This window comes from Oncorhynchus keta, chromosome 20 (genome assembly GCF_023373465.1).
Source record: "Oncorhynchus keta strain PuntledgeMale-10-30-2019 chromosome 20, Oket_V2, whole genome shotgun sequence".
Lineage (NCBI taxonomy): Eukaryota > Metazoa > Chordata > Actinopteri > Salmoniformes > Salmonidae > Oncorhynchus > Oncorhynchus keta.
In genome coordinates this window covers 10791894-10811165 of record NC_068440.1, presented here as the reverse complement: position 1 = coordinate 10811165, position 19272 = coordinate 10791894, and the positions used below count along the sequence as shown (strand labels likewise).

The following is a 19272-nucleotide window of genomic DNA, read 5'->3' as shown; positions in this document are numbered from 1 at the left end:
AATCTAAACTGGAATAGATTTAAATTAAATTCCACTCTGCACATTTATATACAACATTCATCAAATGATGAGGGAGAATGACAGACCGACTGCAAATATATTTTGAAAGACCTGTAAATCTAAAGCTTTTGACTTTCAGAATGTGGTTGTGGAAAGCAAGACTAACCCTGAGACTGAGCCCTGAAGGCCACAGGGCTACAACAGTTAACACACTAACTGGGTGAACTACTATAACATGATGATATATGGATATTACAAGTGTGTATGTGCCCGAGTCTATAAATGAGGGAGCTCATATGTGTGTTTTAGGTATGTGAGTGTCAGGAGGGGTAAACAATTCTGTTACTACGGTGGCCCAGATCTCCACTCATGATGAAAATAAGAGACAGGCGGAGAGCCATGTAGGCGCACTGTAAGGAAAAATTCTGCTGTAATATCCCTACAAAATTCCTCAAATGGTCCCTCTATACAGAACGCCATTGGTGAGAACACACCAGGGCTCCCGAGTGGCGCAGTGGTCTAAGGCACTGATGTGTCATTACAGACCCTGGTTCGAACCCGGGCTGTATCACAACCTGACGTGATCGGGTGTCCCGTAGGGTGGCACACAATTGGCCCATTGTCATCTGGGTTAGGGGAGGGTTTGGCTGGGGTAGGCCGTCATCGTAAAATAAGAATTTGTTCTTAACCTTTAACTAGGCAAATAAGTCCGATAAATAAAAATCATTTTAAAAAAGGTTCTCGGACCAGACGGCCACGTGGAAGTAGCCTTTAACTGAACAACAGACAAATCACTTGACCTGTCCGCAGAGCTGCACCACCTGGTAAAACAAACGGAGTCTGTACTCTGTTTTAATACTGCATGTAAATGTGTGATAATAGGAATAGGCTATATTACCGAATGACTTGGTCTTGTATGAGGGTGGTCATGTGTGTGTGTGTGTGTGTGTATTTCAGGTGTCAAGACATCAAATATTCTCCATGGTGGCACAATCCCTCTCAGATGGATACAAAACAACAGGGATGAAAGTAAGATTCTCTCACTACGATGGCCAAACTCCCTTCTCAGGGAGAGCAGAAGATAGACAGAACGGCTCTAAAAGAGGCAATGAAGAGAAAGAACATGAAGGGTGGAGAAGAGAGCGTGCCAACAATGAAGATTGCCGAGAAGGAGAACGACATGTAGTGTGCAAAGATAACGAGCTTGGCGATAGAGGGAGAAGAAATGTATTGCCACCTGAAGTTCTGAGAGGATGGAGGAAGACATTGCAAACAGAGCTGAAATCAGCGAGATCGGAGTTGGAGAGCCAGAAGCAAGAAAGAGGTCCAAAACCAGATGGAGAACTGGCATAATCCCCAAATAATGCTACAGAAGGACCTCCAAGATTTATCAATTTCTACATTGGACCTAACCCATGAGTTGGACTGTAAGCCAGAACAAGGAAGAGTTGTGACTCAAAAAAAAAATTGAAATTAGACATGGCGAGGAAGATAGAGATCTCCATGAGGAGTGCCACTAATGATTGGCTCCTCAAGAGGGACAAGCAACAAAGAGAGCCGGAGGCCACACGGCGCAAGATCCGTTCTGAGGTAATAGACTTCTTTATAAACAAGTTATAAATACATTCTAATCCATACAGTTCAATGTATTAAATCCACAAGCAGCTCTCTTACTGCTCAGAAACTTCTCTAGGCCTTTTCCCACATTTCCAGTCTGGCTAATCAAATATTGTTCTTTGTTGTACAATGTTTAAGAGCTACTGTTGAGTTTACAGCATCTCCATATACATCCTATTTACAGATGTCTGCCTTAGAAACCCTGAAAGACACATTTGAGTGTGAAAAACCCAGCAGAGTTGCAGTTCTTGACACTCAAACTGGTGCACCTGGCATCTACTACCATACCCCGTTCAAAGGAACCTAAATATTTTGCCTTGCCCACTCACCTTCTGAAATGGCACAGCTGCAACATCGAGAGCATGGTTGCATCACTGCCTGGTACGGAAACTGCTCACCCTCCAACCGCAAGGCACTACAGAGTGTAGTGTGTACGGCCCAGTACATCACTGGGGCTAAACTGCCTGCAATCCAGGACCTCTACACCAGGCGGTGTCAGAGGAAGGCCCTAAAAATTGTCATAGACCCCAGTCAGACTGTTCGCTCTACTACCGCATGGCAAGTGGTACCAGAGTGCCAAGTCTAGGACAAAAAGGCTTCTCAACAGTTTTTACCCCCAAGCCATAAGACTCCTGAACAGGTAATCAAATGGTTACCCGGACTATTTGCACTGTGTGCCTCCCCCAACCCCTCTTTTACACTACTGCTACTGTCTGTTCATCATATATGCATACCATATCTACAAGTACATACTATTTCCATCAGCCGACTAACCGGTGTCTGTATGTAGCCTCGCTACTGTTATTTTTCACTGTTGTTTTTATTTCTTTACTTACCTATTGTTCACCTAATACCTTTTTTGCACTATTGGTTAGAGCCTGTAAGTATTCATTTCCCTGTAAGGGCAAAACCTATTGTGTTCAGCACACGTGACAAATAGACTTTGATTTGAGATACACAATCCATGTCTCAAGGCTTAAAAATCCTTCTTTAGCCTGTCTCCTTCCCTTCATCTACTCTGATTGAAGTGGATTTAACAAGTGACAACTTTCAACTGGATTCACCTGGTCAGTCTGTCATGAAGAGTTCTTAATGTTTTGTACACAGTGCATCTCGCTCTCTCAAAGATGGAGCAGAAAAAGTTAACAAGATGGAAAAGACAGAATAAAGCAAGAGGCAGGAGAACAAAAAGAGGCACCAAAGATATGGTGTTTCAAGGCGGCCTAGAAGGGACTTGGAAGGATTGGTTGTGAGTCGATTATGTGAAGTAATTAATGATATTTACCAGACAACAAATGAGTCATTGAACACCATGATCATTTGTTTAGATTTTCCTTTACTGACATGACAAATTAAATTCAAAGCAAGAAGTGGTGACGATTAACACTTGGCGTCAAGGTGTGGCCTATTTCTGTAGTGTTGCTGAAAGCCCCTCCCCCTAAAGCTACTTCAAAAGGCCCTGTATAGCCGACCGTCTCAAAACTGAATTAACTGCCAGAACTTTATTCCTAAGTAATGTAAATCAAATGCAGACTTCTCATAGTTGGTTCAAGCACCAGATTTGCTTGAAGGCCCAGTGCAGTCAAAAACGTGATTTACCTGTCTGAGCAAAAATATAAACGCGACATGTAAAAAGTGTTGGTCCCATGTTTCATGAGCTGAAGTAAAAGATCCCAGAAATGTTGCATTCGCACAAAAAGCGTATTTCTCTCAGATTTTGTGCACAAATTAGTTTACATCCCTGTTAGTGAGCATTTCTCCTTTGCCAAGATAATCCATCCATCTGACAGGTGTGGCATATCAAGAAGCTGATTAAACAGCATAATCATTACACAGGTGCACCTTGTGCTGGGGACAATTAAAGGCCACTAAAATGTGAATTTTTTCACACAATGCAGAGGTATCAAGTTGAGTGGCATGCTGACTGCAGAGATGTCCACCAGAGCTGTTTCCAGAGAATTTTATGTTAATTTCTCTACAATAATGTCATTTTAGAGAATTTCTATCTGTAATAATGCCCGTTTGTTGGGGGGGAAAAACATTTTGATTGGCTGGGCCTGGCTCCCAAGTGGCTGGGCCTATGCCCTCCCTGGTCCAACCATGGCTGCACCCCTGCCCTGTCATGTGAAATACATAGATTAGGGCCTAATTTTTTTCTTTCTTTCAATTGACTGATTTCATTACATGAACTGTAACTCTTTAAAATGATTGAAATTGTTGCTTTATATTTTTGTTCAGTATATATATATATATATCCACACTGATGTTGGAATAATACTGTTAAATGCAGAAATGTTAGCCTGTGGTTTTGGGATGACATTTGGGCCTGCCTGAAATGGGTTAATAGACCAATAAGAAAGCGTTCCAAACCTCTCAGCTAATTTTCAGGTTTCCCCTCCCCACTCAGACCACTCGCAGAGAAACGACATTTAAAATTCTTACCTTTCAATTATTTAAAATTTAGATCAAAACAGCTGCATTGGACCTTTAATGCGACTCTTATTCCCATATAGTCATCTTTAACCCTCCAATGATCTCAAAAGTCATCCACAAAAGATGCTCCAGCAGATCCCCTTCACTGCCCATACCATTCTACTTCTGCATAATTCCTCCCTGCTACGAACTACAGCATAGTACACTATATGACAGGGAAAGAAAAGCCCATGCTTACTCTAGCAGATAGGACTTTGGGGGAAACGGCCATCTCTTCGTTCGTTCGTCGGGCTTGCAGAGCCCGCTTCTCGACCCAGGCATAATTGTGCATTGTTCTGTATAGGACAAGAATGTACTCGAGTTTCCATCACGGCTTAAATGAGTCAGATGACAACTACCCTACAGTTTGCTTAAAAACAGATCTTTCTAGGGCGAGAAGGTAGCAGAGAAGGGGGGGGTTGTCTTTGTGCTCTTAATTTAACTTTTTTTTGCCATTTCAAAAGTTGCATCATCCATTAAGATGCATCAGTTTGTCAGAGCTGTAGTGACTTCCCTTTAAATCTAGACCTTCACTTTCTGTCCACTTAGCTTACAAAATCAGACCACTGTCTGCCTCGTTGCCATAGAAACCAAACCAGATCACAGTTACAAACTTCGCTCATATTTCTCAAGAGGGGCAGTGATAGCTGAATAGAAGACGACCCCTGATGTGTGACTCTACCTGGGTTGTGACGTGTCTTGGTTATGATTCTCTGCTGTAACCAACCAACTGCATTGGATTTCCTCTCTGCAGCCTCAATTCACGTTTAGATTCTGTTCTGAGGTCTAGCAAAGCAGGACTAGTACTGCCACCTTCTGGCCTGGATGTTCAAAGAAGAACAAGGGTGAGAGATGGGGAGGTACAACCTCGAGGTTTAGTGTGAAGGGTGAGTTTGGCATTGAGATGGCAGGGGCACAATCCCCTAACTGTGTGTGTGTATGTGTTAGGGGTTGGCTTAATGCAATGAAGTGCAGGCTCATGGGGGAATAGGGGAAGTTTAGGTGTCGCTATAATATGGCACAGTCGGAATCATCCTTTTTCTCCCGTCTCCTCTGACCTCCCGGCTTGGCTGCCAGTTGACGTCTCACCTGGAAGCAAAACAAACATTCATACAGGAAATGGACAAGCTGCTATGTAGGACGTTTGTGAATCAAAGATAGCAGAAAGTTGCCTTTTAACCTAGTACCAGAAAAGTACAGCACTGCACCGTGGTGAAAGAATGCAAGGAGTCCTCCACATTTTCTGCTCAAATAAATTGTAGTGTGATGGAAAAAGCACCAGGGGACACTTTCTTTACCAATTGTCTATACCAGTAGTCAAACATTTTCAGCGGGGACTCCATTTTGTCAGCCAGAATTTCTAGGGGACCTCATTTTTTTTGCAAACCCACATCTAACGACAATCTTAAAAATAACCTTAAATTCATAACATTCATCTCTTATCCAAATTAAAGGAAAATACATTTACTTAAAACTTTTTTTTTTTAATTCATGGGGAAGTCAACTGCAGTTCCCCTTCGACTTTTGAATATCACAGGTCTATACTGTTGTATTGTGTTCATCTTTCATACTGTTGAAGTAAAGCCTAGAGAGGGCACCATCTTTCCTTCTAGTAAATGTCTTGATAGTGTGGTTGGTTACCTGCTGTGCTGGGGCCTGGGAGGGACCTTGTTTCTGCTGCTGCTGCTGCTGCTTCTGGTACTCCTCCTCCTGCAGCCGTCTGGCCAGGTCCAGGTCACTGAGGGGCCCCGGGGCCACCCCCTGCTGCTGCTGCAGAGACATGGCCACCAGGTAGTCCTGGCAACCAAGCATACACCACGGGGTGAGTGAATGTGGTCATGGAAATGTGCATAGAGGCTGAAATCCTTAACATCCATGCATGATTTACAGTACATACAGATCTCAAGTTAGGATCACGTTAGACACAGACAGCATGGAAGTTTTACACATAAAAACCCTTAACTATCTAGCTGCAGCAGAAGACATGGAGATTGTCTCTGTGGCGTATTGGATACTGCCCACTGTATCTGGGTACTTCTCAAATAACAGGTATCCTCAAAGAAAATGGTGGCGGTGTGTTGTGGAGCTGGGGGGGTCACTGACCTGGTCGATCTGTCTCTGCTGCTGCTGGGGCGTGAGACTGTCGGGCTGTGTTACGAGGACGCTCCTCTGGGGCGGGTGGCACAGGCGGAAGTCTGAGTTGCAGAAGTTGCCGTCACCCTCCACGTTGTGTAGGCTCTCCCACACTAGCCCCTCCTCCTGCAGGAAGCCCTGGTCTGTCACCAGCAGGTACAGGTGGCCCTGTGGGGTCACAAGGTCAACGGTTAGAAGTCATTCACTGGGGGGGTGTTGTGCTACTGCAGGGCGCTTGAGGGAACGTTACAGAACGTGCTACATGCCGCTGTCATGTAGAATACAGTCTTATCTATATATGCCATTTCTATCTGCAAGGTTCTATATGTTGCACTCTATAGATTGAGCCATTGGTAAATTCCCTTACCAACACGCACGCACACACGCACCTTGTGCTTTATCATGGTGCTAAAGTGGTTGTTTCTGAAGAATACGGACAGCTCGCCCTCCTTGACTTTAGTGTTGAGCTCACAAAGTCCGTGGTACGATAGCTGGGTCGCTGTGCACTCCAGAAACTGCTCTGCCACCAAACCTGAGACGGAGAAGTACCAGCATAAGAGAGTAAGGGGAATAGCTGCATTACAGAGGAAACAGCCAAGTGAACAGAATGCAATTGGGTAAAATGATCAACTTCCCATCAAGACCTACATCAATAAAATCAGTTTATTAGAGCTGGGCTTGAACATAAGTCTTCACCACCTATAGCTCACCAGGACAAGGGTTGGTGACAACTCAAATGTATTTTTATTTTTACCTTTATTTAACTAGGCAAGTCAGTTAATAACAAATTCTTATTTTCAATGACGGCTTAGGAACAGTGGGTTAACTGCCTGTTCAGGGGCAGAACGACAGATTTGTACCTTGTCAGCTCTAACCACTAGGCTACCCTGCCGCCCCAAGTAAGGATTCATGTCAAGTAAGGATTCAGAAGGTCCTGTACCTTCACTGACACGGCTGCTGTCTTCTGAATGCTTGTAGCCGATGATCTTCTCTACCAGCTGGTTGTAGCTTAGCTTTCCCACTGCTGCCACCATCTCAGGGCTCTGGAGAAAGAAAATACTTTGAAACTGAAGCCCAAAACAAAGGGATTTGGGGCATTAATTGTGAAAAGAGGGCTTTCACCTTCACATGTTCTTCAAATTTTGCTTACCTGAGGGTCCACCAGCCAGCCATGGTAGAGTGGGATATCCAGCAGGTCAAAGGCGATACACTCTGGTGTGTACTCAAAGTCCGACACGCCTGTGAAGCGCACGTTGACGTCAAGGCCCGTGGACAGCTTTGGCAGAACTGCCATGGCATCACTCATGTTCTGCGGATTCAAAGATAGAACATGATGCATATTAGAAAACTACATGCATCTTAGAAAACTACAGATATTGGAAACTGAGTCGATTACAGTCGATTTCGAGATTAACGTCTAGAATTGAAGATCAGACCATTTTCTAAGAGTCATTTGAATTCATATTTTGTGTTGAGATGGAATTGTACTTGCACACAATGTAGAGTTGGTTGCACAGAAGTCCAGTATCAGCTGTTCGTAAATCATTTTCTCATATGGTTTACACCCCAGTTCCATTGACATGTAAGGTATGAGAATGCTGAAGGATAAAGCTTAGTGGATGTGCAGGTTAATGTTTCAAAGAGACCTGCACTCTCAACCATACCTAAAAATGTCTGTCACTGTTGACTCCTATAATATGGTGTTTGAGTGAAACTGAGCAGCAAACTAGAATCCTCTGAGTTTAGCAATGAAAAAATAACCTAGGGTTTTCCCTTACTAAAGAAAATATTGGCCAACCGAAAGAAGTCAGTTCTTTCGACCAATCGATTAGTCAATTTTAAAACATGTCTTTTTCCATATGTATACACACCCTGTGTTTAATAAGATCAACTATATGTATTTAGCTTGTCTGTCGCTTCAAGATCACTGATGAAATATGACACAGACTCAACAGGGAAACAGAGATCAAGATAACCAGAAAAAAGAAAATCCTCCTCCCATTACGTCTTTCTCCGATTCTGCCGTTACTCTCCTGAAGTTGCTGGTAATAGGCTACACGAGGAGTCGGGAAAGTCTCTCACGTGGAATGCCAATTTATCTTACCATTTCTACCGATCTGCGTGCCAGTTATGGTTTTAATTTTCATTTCATTTATACTAAAAACGTCTTCGTATCTCGAAATCATTCATGTGGTTAATGAAAATTATATCCAAACCTAAAAAGTAACTTATACTCCCAAATGGGCTATGTAAAAAAAATAAAAAATGCCTATAAAAGCCAACAAATAAAAACATTGCAGCCTGTAGGTAGCAAATATCCTGACAAAAATAGGCATGGACTGTCTGCAATGAACTTGAAACATTCTGGGCCCTTAAGAGTTTAGTGTACCAGTGAGCTCGGACAGACACAGCTGTAGGCAATTTGCGCAAGCGATAAGAAGTTATCAGTTTGGCCTATTTTAAGACGTTTCCACTGGATCAGAGCATTACATTTTTCCCTTTCTCCGAGTGGTTATCGAAAGGGAGAGAGCTGGAAAGATTTTGAAAATACATTGAGGAATTGTCACTCAATGGATGTAAAAATAGACTTTGTTTGCTTGCTGTTTGAGGAGAACATTCACATGAGAACCTCCACAGGTGGTGGTGCATTAAGCCAATCAGAAATACAAACACCAAATGGGCACATTTATATGCCTACATTTGCAAGCAGGCCAGGTAGCATATAGACCTACTTCTATGCGTAATCAGGTGAGTGTCCTTATTTAACATTGTCTTTTGTTTGGAGTGCTCCTGCCAATGACAAAATTGACAGAACTCGTAAATGGAATGAAATAAACCATAGCTTGTTTCTCAAGTGTAGCATAGGTTGTGAACTACGCAAACTATGTGTCCACTCCAACAATGAGAACAGTAAAATACTGGAATAACAATATATTGAATGCATTAACGTAACCAAACAAACCTTGTAGATTATAAATTTAAGCAATTACTGGTAAATTAACTACAGGAGATATACCCTATGTAAATGGGGAAATGACACTAACAATCAAATGCAAACAATTCACACAATGAAGTTATGAAACAATGAATGTGCACAAATGGGCGGGAGAGAGCTGTGCATTGTGCAGCCACACTCCCTTTCTTTTTGGACTGTGGCATCCCTGCGGCCTCCGCAATGGACTAGTTCACTGAGATGGGGGCAAAGAAGACCGGTTTCTCGTGCAAAATAAATAAGTGTGTATGTATGTATGTATGCTTTTTCAGTTCTGCCCACAAATTTTCTATGGGATTGAGGTCAGGGCTTTGTGATGGCCACTCCAATACCTTGACTTTGTTGTCCTTAAGCCATAACTTTTATGCATGCATGCATGTATGCATACATACCAGTTGAAGTCAGAAGTTTACATACACCTTAGCCAAATACATTTAAACTCAGTTTCACAATTCCTGACATTTAATCCTAGTAAACATTCCTAGTCTTAGGTCAGTTAGGATCACCACTTTATTTTAAGAATGTGAAATGGCAGAATAATAGTAGAGTGATTTATTTCAGCTTTTATTTCTTTCATCACATTCCCAGTGGTTCAGAAGTTTACATACACTCAATTAGTATTTGGTAGCATTACCTTTAAATTGCTTAACTTGGGTCAAATGTTTTGGGTAGCCTTCCACAGAAGTTTGGCCCATTCCTCCTGACAGAGCTGGTGTCACTGAGTCAGGTTTGTACGCCTCCTTGCTAGCACATGTTTTTTCAGTTCTGCCCACAAATTTTCTATGGGATTGAGGTCAGGGCTTTACGATGGCCACTCCAATACCTTGACTTTGTTGCCCGTAAGCCATTTTGCCACAACTTTGGAAGTATGCTTGGGGTCATTGTCCATTTCGAAGACTCATTTGCGACCAAGCTTTAACTTCCCGATTGATGTCTTGAGATTTTGCTTCAAAATATTCACAATTTTCCTTCATCATTATGCCATTTATTTTGTGAAGTGCACCAGTCCCTCCTGCAGCAAAGCACCCCCACAACATGATGCTGCCAGCCCTGTGCTTCAAGGTTGTAATGGTGTTCTTCGGCTTGCAAGCCTCCCCCTTTTCCTCCAAACATAACGATGGTCATTATGGTCTATTTTTGTTTCATCAGACCAGAGGACATTTCTCCAAAAAGTATGATCTTTGTCCACATGTGCAGTTGCAAACCGTAGTCTGGCTTTTTTATGGCGGTTTTGGAGCAGTGGCTTCTTCCTTGCCGAGTGGCCTTTCAGGTTATGTCGATATAGGACTCGTTTTACTGGGGATATAGATACTTTTGCAACTGTTTCCTCCAGCATCTTCACAAGGTCCTTTGCTGTTTTCTGGGATTGATTTGCACTTTTCGCACCAAAGTACGTACATCTCTGGGAGACAGAACGCGTCTCCTTTCTGAGCAGTATGACGGCTGCGTGGTCCCATGGTGTTTATACCTGTGTACTATTGTTTGTACAGATGAACGTGGTACCTTCAAGCGTTTGGAAATTGCTCCCAAGGATGAACCAGACTTGTGGAGGTCTACAATTTATTTTCTGAGGTCTTGGTTCATTTCTTTTGATATTCCCATAATGTCAAGCAAAGAGGCACTGGGTTTGAAGGTAGGCCTTAAAATACATCCACAGGTACACCTCCAATTGACTCAAATGATGTCAATTAGCCTATCAGAAGCTTCTAAAGCCATGACATTTTCTGGAATTTTCCAAGCCGTTTAAAGGCACAGTCAACTTAGTGTATGTAAACTTCTGACCCACTGGAATTATAATTACAAGTGAAATAATCTGTCTGTAAACAATTGTTGGAAAAATTACTTGTGTCATGCACAAAGTAGATGTCCTAACCGACTTGCCAAAACTATAGTTTGTTAACAAGACATTTGTGGAGTGGTTGAAAAACGAGTTAATAACTCCAACCAAAGTGCATGTAAACTTCCGACTTCAACTATACATACATACACACACTACTGCTCGACAAAAAAAAATAAATGGTCGAACAACAGCCTATAGACCAGTCGAATAATTGGGTTCACCCATAAAGGAACCAGATTGATTAGCTCTGAACTGCATGTGTGTCAGAGCCAGGTGGTTGGATCATGGTGCTTACAACATCAAAAACATGGGTTTGATTCCTGCATGAGCCACACATACCAAACAGATGGGTTGACTCAGAAGTCACTTTGTATTAAAGAGCTGCTAATTAAAGAGGTGCTACCTTGCCACCAATTTGTTTGATGCTTACACCTTACTGTACATTTTTGGTACAGTAATTTTGAATCCTTGTTGTTCCCTAAACTGCTTAATGTGGTACTCTAGTGGCAGCTGGTGTGACTTAGCACTGATGACACAGGCTTCTGCCTCTGCTGTGAACTCCACTTCCCCTTAAAAATGTGTCAAACTTACACCCAACCACACCCACAATTGTGTGCACACAGCTACAAAAATATAGACCAGTGGCAGCTGCTGAGGGGAGGACAGCTCATAATAAAGGCCAAAACGGAGTAAATGGAAAGGCAAACACACGGAAACCATTTGTTTGATTTATTTGAACCCATTTAACTTATTCCGCACCAGCAATTACCACGAGCCCCCCAATTAAAAAGGTGCCACCAACCTCCTGTGAGGTAGACAACACAGACAGAGCTGCAACTGCAGACGCACACGTCCAAACACAAATACACACACGCTAGCGCAGCTTCCGAAAAACATTCAGACACAGACCGACAGTGTCACAAATAAGCCAAGTGGACAGATGTGTTTACCTGCTGAAAGTTGAGCTCCATTCCCTCAGCCTTCTCCCTGGGTTTGATGGACAATACGCACTCTCCTGTGGCAGAAACGCAAATTGCAGGAGTATGAAAACAAAATGGGTACTGTGGTTCTCAGACAGTGAGTGACCAAACAGAAATGCGTGTTATGATATACAGTGGCGTTCAGAAAGTATTCATACTCCTCGACTTATTCCACTTCGTTGTGTTACAGCCTGAATTCTAAATTGATTATAGGTTCTCACCCATCTACACACACAATACCCCATAAGGAGAAAATGAAAACATGTTTTTAGAAATGTTCGCAAATGTATTAAATTAAATAAAGATCTCATTTACATAACAATTCACACCGGAGTCAATAAATGTTATATTTACCTTTGGCAGTGATTACAGCTGTACAGTCTTTCTGGGTAAGTTGGTTGTTGAGCATTGATAGATAGCCAAGTCTTGCCATAGATTTTCAAACCGATTTAAGGCAAAACTGTAACTAGGCCACTCAAGAATATTCAATGTCATCTTGGTAAGCAACTCCAGTGTATATTTGGCCTTGTGTCTTAGGTTACTGGCCAACTGAAAGGTGAACTTGTCTTCCAGTTTTCCTCTTGGATTTGGCCGGTGCTTAGCTCTATTCCGTTTCTGTTTATCCCAAAAATCTCCCTCGTCTTTGCCGCTGACAAGCATAGCCATAATATGATGCAGCGACCACCATGCTTGAAAATATGGAGTTATACTCAGTGATGTGTTGTGTTTGCCCTGAACATAACGTTTGTATTCAGGACATAAAGTTGACTTTTTTTGCAGTTTTACTTTAGTGCCTTATTGCAAACAGGATGCATGTTTTGTAATATTTTGATTCTGTACAAGCTTCATTTCACACTGTCATTTAGGTTAGTATGGTGGAGTAACTACAATGTTGTTGATCCATCCTCAGTTCTCCTATCACAGCAATTAAACTGTTTTAAAGTGACTATTGGCCTCATGGTGAAATCCCTGAGTGGTTTCCTTCATCTACGGCAACTGAGGGACACTTGTATCTTTGTAGTGACTGAGCGTTTTTTTACCCATCTACCAATAGGTGCCCATCTTCGCACGGCATTGGTCTACATTGATGAATCTGTTTGAACTTCACTTCAACCTTACCAATACAGTGCATTCGGAAAGTATTCAGACCCCTTGGACATTTTAGAATAAGGCTGTAATGTATTAAATCCCCACCATCTGTGATTTAATCCATTTTTGAATAAGGCTGTAAGGTAACAAAATGTAGAAAAAGTAAAAGGGTTCTGAATGCACTGTAATTGTATGTGTGGGGTACAGAGATGAGGTAGTCATAAAAAAAATCATGTTAAACACTATTACTGCACACAGTGAGTCCATGCAACTTATGTGACTTGTTAAGCACATTTTTACTCCTGAACTTATTTAGGCTTGCCATAACAAAAGGGTTGAATACTTGTTGACTCAAGGCATTTTCCCCTTTAATTCAGTTGTAAACATTTCTAAAAACACACAATTCCACTTTGACATGGTGGGGTATTGTGTGTAGGCCAGTGACACAAAATCTCAATTTAATCCACTTCAAATTCAGGCGGTAACACAAAAAGTCAAGGAGCGGGAATACTTTCTGAAGGCACTGTATTTCTCCATGGTAAATGGTCAAAGTTGACTGCTTGTTCAATTTGCTAGATATTTCAATGACTTAAGCCCTTGGCTCCTGGAGCATAGGGCCTGTGATGATCTTTAATTTACTGCCTGATAATATGCAGTCTCTTTAGTTACTCGTATTTTCATGCATTGGTTGCATTTTCATGTGTTCATGACAACCTCAGAATAATGTAGGAAAATGTGTTGTTTACTGGAAGTTACAAAGCAATAACTTCAGTGTAACAAAGTCTGTATAGAAGCACAGTCAATACACTTCCTTGTTTCTTACCAAGGTGAGCCATCAGGTCCTCTGTGGTGACTACTTCTGTCTGGGCGGGTAGCTTGGCCTGAAGACAAATCACACATGATTATAATTTGTAAGCACTTTTCTTGACCAATGTTCATTAAACAATAGACTCTCTGAAGCTGCCATCCTGACATTTATAAACGTAAATTCTGTGTTGGGTCGATTTTGAAAGATGTTGATGGTACAAACAAGATTATAGGATTCAGAAGGCTTTGGTGTTCTCTTAACTACGGCTCATCACACCCTAACGTGAACCTGTAATTCCTGTTTCTAGAAACTTCCCTCACGCCTGTGTCAGGTCATCCTCACCCTTATTCTCAGTCACCTTAAGGCCAATTACACATCTCAATTGTCTTAAGTACTTAATCTGCACTGATCTCAAAACATATGACAGGGTAAAGCAGTATATTTTAGGACTATTGGAGGATTTTGCAACGTACATCTCAAGTCTAAAGTAGCCTCCTTTTTTGGGCTCTTTCCATTGATCTGCACTGATCTGAAAATAAATAGACCAGTGAATGCAAAATCCCCCAATAGTCCTATAATATACTGCTTTACCCTATCATATGTTTTGAGATCAGTGCAGATGAAGTAGGCCTAAAACCACTTAAGACAACTGAGAGGTGTAATCATGGACCCCATTAGTCCTATATAGCTGTTTCTACAGTCCAACAATACCTTCCAGCGCAGAAACAGGGTGTTCATGATGGCCAGCAGGGGACAGGGCCCGTTCTCACTCTGCGTGATGATGGGTGTCTTCTTCTCCTTCCAGGTGATCCATTTCACAAAGTAGTAGGCCGGCGTCATGGGCTCTGGGGCGGCGGTGGCCCCTCCCGTGGCTGCGGCAGCCAGGACGTCACCGACCAGGCCGGGGACATCAGCAGAGGGGGAGCGGCCCTCGTCGCCCAGGGCAGAGTAGGACGACAATGGCTCGTCATTCCCGGTGTTGCCCTCGAAGAACTCCAGGCTGCGGATGGAGAAGGAAGGAGAGTCGCTTGTAGCCGACTGGCTATTCTCGTCCGGCCTTCCAAACATGGCCTCTGAGCTCTCCCCGTTCACTTCGGTCAGAGTTTGGCTCTGCGGGGTGGATTGAGCGTCTTCTGTTGTGCCGTTTTCAGACACGACGGCACACGTGGCGGCTGGCGTGAGTGCGGTTCCACTGTGTTTGCCAGAACCTTCTGCTTCCATAATTGGGGTCTTGACTGATGGGACTTCGGTGGAATCTTCACAGTCCAAGGGCTCTGCTTTGTGGCTTTCTTTAGCTACAGAGGACCCTGGTGCATGGCCACCCTCCTCAGAAATGGCCTCTGTCAGAGAGCAGTCATCTTTGACAACGCTCAGGAGATCTCCTCTGACTATCTCAGAATCTGCCATAGCCGGATAATGTTCAATGTAGCCCTTAATCAATAGAAAATAAGGCCAAGTCGTCGGTAAAGACTACTTCAGGCTTAGGCTGTATAAGCATAGAAAAACAAACTCAGCCCTTTACATTAACAATATTCAAGGCTTTAAAAGTTGGCAGTGACCTTCTAGGTGAATCTTGAGGGAAATCTACTCGACAATCAGTTCACTGGTATTCCTGAGTAACAGTGTCCTTAGTTTGCAAAACAGGGTTGATGGACGGCTACAGCAGAATCCACAGTCGCTCTGTCGGTTTTATGTCATTCAGACTGTAAGACAGAGTGGATTTCACAAAACTGTACAAGATTTCCACAATATATATATATATATATCTCAATTTAACCTTAACAAAAGTACAATTATCTTACAGATAATTTTCAGCACTGCCTCTTTCCATTTCCATTCTACAGCTGCAAACTAGAGCAAAGTTATCTTTGGGGGAGGCACAACTTATCTGGTTATAAAAGTTCTGCTTTTCCTGACTATACAATGGAATACACCAGAGAGATGGACAAGTTACAAGGGAGATGGAGCTGGTCAAGCTTGTCCCTTGCCTCGTGACATGGATGACTCAGTATGTTTCTAGGATATCAAATGCGGCATGGTTGACTTCTTAGCTTCGTCTGAAAATATCAGCTGGTGAATTCGAGTAACCATATTCTTTAAAAAATTGTACCATACCTGCAAGAAAAATATCAGTCAGGGGAAAAACTTATTCTCTAATAACACAAATTTTTATTCTAACTATGTTATAAGACTGACCCTGGGGGTTGACCAAATACTGAGAAGGTAACGCTAACTATAAAGCCGGTCTAGAAAATGTTGCATCTGCCAACTAGCACCAGAACTGACTACTGTCCGGACTATAGCTGGCTATAGCCTCGTGGTGACGCTCAGAAATTGATAACGCCCATCACTAACGTTACCCGGCAATGAGAATCTTGCTGCTGTTGGCAGCTTGCTTGCTAGCTAACGTTAGCTGACCAGCAGAAAATAAAATAACTTACCACGAAGCCAGTTGACAGCGTAAATGGCAACAACAACAAAAAAAAGTAGTGAAATTTAGACTGTTGTTGGTCCAATCAACAGAAAACGTTTAACGAGCTTCGCTGGCTGACAGCCATACTATTTACATTCCACTGTCTCCTCGTTCGCTATCTTGAATTCGCTTCCTCCACTTCACTTCCTCTTGTGCTACCACAGCTAAATATTTGTATATCTGTGACCAGTCTGTAAACAATGACGTCACGAGCTGCAGGGGGGAAACTCCTTTGTAGATGTCATGCACCAAGCTACAAACATAAAATACATTTAGTATAATATGCAAACCAAAAATATTTCGGGGGAAAAAAAGAAGAAAATACTCAGCAAATATGCGAATTAATCCAACACTAGCTACATGAAATGATTGTGAATGTAATCTTCATGGGGACACGAGTGGTTGGAGGAGAGAACTGCATGTGTAAATACACTGGTCGTGTTCATGAGCGTCATATCTCCTTGCGGTGTAGTATTGCAGAGAAGAAAGTCTAAAATGTGTGTTTATTGTGTAATGGATGATATGTCACACACTGTGTGTGACTCATCTACTCATCTGTGATATATAAAGACGACGAACGCCTGCTCTCATTAATGAAGGAACTAAATAAAATAGTAGAATCGTTAAATTCCCACACAGCTTAATTTCTTCCATGTCTTGTCTTGACCATCATTCTGATTCTAAAAGTAGGATTTGTGTTGCGGAAATATGTTGTGTTGATATTGTCATGAGGTGAAAAGTATAGCACACAGCCCTGGAGGGACATGCTCATTGGGACTACTACACATGTGACGTCATGAATTTACCGGCGTAAACACAACCACTTTCGAGTGATGTGGATTCCGAGTCTTTTCAGTGAGCCGGCTCATTTGGCTCAGTTCAACTAAAAGGGCCATTCATTTAGCTCCTAAACGACTCTTCCGTCAGTAGCACTTAAAAACATACCTAAAACCATTAAAAAAAATGCAAATCTCCAGAGTTGTAGACTCGATTCACATGACTTGGACTCGAGTCTGACTCCAGCCACCAATTGATGTCTTGAGACTAGAATTGATAGAAATAAAATAACTTGAAACTTGAATTGGAGCCTCAATACTCTGGACTAGACTTTCACTTGAGACTGATGTATAGAGCGAGATAGCTGCCAATAGGTTGAATTTACATAGCGTTAGGATCGTAAGAAAATCTATACGTAAATTGTTTGGATCGTAAGAAAAGCCAGCATGAAACATGAAAAGTAAATGTTAAATTAAAAGTGTAAACGTGCAAACCCTATGTTATGACTATGAATGAACGTTCAATTCTTACTTAACATCTCCCTTTACTCGGTTACATATCTTTTTTATAAGTACAAACTTTTGTCAGTAATGTAATGTTGCAGATAGTAACCCTTTGGACCACACTTCATTAGAATTCTATATCATACTATGAATAGTCAGTGTGTCTACCTCGGAATTGCAGCTCAATTTCTTACACACACACACAGACACACACACACACCTACCTAGGAGAGACTCAAGTCTCTGTGTGTGTGTCTGTTTTCATGAATATATAATCTGGGTCTATAAGTGTTGAACATCCAAAATATTTTCAGAAAATAAAGCTCAAGCAACAAGGAGATAAGATAGCATTTGTGTGTTACATAAATTGCATAGTTTATTTACAAAAAATAATTTACAAAAAAACACACTGCAATTTGACATACCAGGTATCAAGCAGAAATGTACTTGAAAAATATAAAATAATTTTGGTGCCCATCAATATTACAAAATTACTGTATCAAATGTATGCTTATATATATTATGTTAACTAATAGCAAAGAAACGTTTTGGAATTGGCCTAATCAAGACCAAATTAAATCTGTGTGACATGATACCCTTTGGATTTATCATTTAATAATGTCAGTGTACTAGTTAGTACACAGTCCAGGTTTTAATCATGACCAGAGGGACCTCCTAAGTGCCAAATTATCCTAGGTAGATTTAGAACAGCATAATTCTGAGGTTCTGATGAGAACTGGCAAAAGTTTTCACAAACTCCATCCATTTTAAGTGAGCGTGTCCTCCTTGACTCAACACTGAGAATTCCGGGGTGACTTAACCTGTCATCAACCATTGTTGTCCAAAGGTGGGTTTTAATCCGTTTTAAAGCTGAGAAGCTTCTCTCGCAAGAAGCACTGCTGACTGATGTAACAAGAGAAATCTTACAAAGTCGAAACAGCTCATGGAAGACCTCTTTATAAGGTTTTAGAAACACAACAAAGTCATAGAGAGTAGAAGGTCTGTCCCTTCCACTTTTCTCTCTCCTATCAAGAAGCCGCTTGGTTTGATGAACCTCATGTTTTGAGGTCCTCTAAATCTGACTCAAAGGTCTGAGCAAAGGCAAACAGAGGCTTCTCATTCAAGAATGTTGTACTCTTTGGGTCTTTGCATTATCTCGCAATTCTTCTTTGAAAAACACCTCTGCAGCTCAGCTGTGAGACTGTCAAGCTCCTGATAAAAGATAGCTCTTTGGAAGCTCTCACCATCACTTTGGTCTCTATTTTTCTGTCCTACAGTGCTCATCATCAGTGAGTTGTGAAACCTTAAGCTTGTTTTAGGCTGTCTTTTACACACTGTTTGTACACTTATTTTGCAGTGCTCTGCAATCTCTTCAACCTCTTTCCATAGTTATCCATAGTAACCCTCACTTCTGTAGTCCTGTAATGTGTCTGTAAAGGCACCTACTAGATCCACAGCCCTTGCTAGGTCAAGAGAGCTTGATTGGAGCATGTCAGAAAGACATTTGGCATCACCAAGCACTTTACAAAAGGTAACCAAAGCCCTATGAAAAGTAAATCTATCTGAGAAAGAAGGCCCCTTGCCTCCA

General features: G+C 41.9%; 2 protein-coding genes across 4 annotated transcripts in view; one reads left to right on the top strand and one right to left on the bottom strand.

The window, feature by feature from the left end:
- Window positions 1–2933: 2933 nt before the first annotated feature.
- LOC118399366 (ubiquitin carboxyl-terminal hydrolase MINDY-1-like) lies at window positions 2934–16551 on the bottom strand. 3 transcript variants are annotated; one of them, XM_035795396.2, is made up of 11 exons: window positions 16373–16534; window positions 15734–16046; window positions 14643–15634; window positions 13947–14004; window positions 12005–12069; window positions 7373–7531; window positions 7163–7265; window positions 6612–6754; window positions 6193–6390; window positions 5731–5886; window positions 2934–5178 (listed from the first exon to the last, which is right to left on the bottom strand). In XM_035795396.2, exons 3-11 carry the CDS (start codon window positions 15336–15338, stop codon window positions 5098–5100), a joined length of 1659 nt encoding a protein of 552 aa, XP_035651289.1. In that variant the 5' UTR covers window positions 15339–15634; window positions 15734–16046; window positions 16373–16534; the 3' UTR covers window positions 2934–5097. The 3 variants fall into 3 exon arrangements, with proteins under 3 accessions (XP_035651289.1, XP_035651288.1, XP_035651290.1); XM_035795395.2 differs by having other exon boundaries at window positions 14643–16046; window positions 16373–16551; XM_035795397.2 differs by lacking the exon at window positions 15734–16046.
- LOC118399367 (exopolyphosphatase PRUNE1-like) overlaps window positions 8572–19272 on the top strand; it is a 37409-nt gene continuing 26708 nt past the window's right edge. Inside the window, exon 1 of the mRNA XM_035795399.2 lies at window positions 8572–8970. Within this exon, the coding sequence (XP_035651292.1) occupies window positions 8899–8970 (72 nt within the window). The 5' untranslated portion in view covers window positions 8572–8898. The remainder of the gene's footprint in view (window positions 8971–19272) is intronic.

Excerpts from the sequence above, each read along its gene's own strand:
- LOC118399366 (XM_035795395.2), bottom strand. The coding sequence starts at position 15,338 with ATGGCAGATTCTGAGATAGTCAGAGGAGATCTCCTGAGCGTTGTCAAA. Across the intron at positions 14,005-14,642 it reads CCCTGTTTCTGCGCTGGAAG|GCCAAGCTACCCGCCCAGAC; the intron begins GTATTGTTGGAC and ends ATTTGTCTTCAG. Across the intron at positions 7,266-7,372 it reads GCTGGCTGGTGGACCCTCAG|AGCCCTGAGATGGTGGCAGC; the intron begins GTAAGCAAAATT and ends TTCTTTCTCCAG.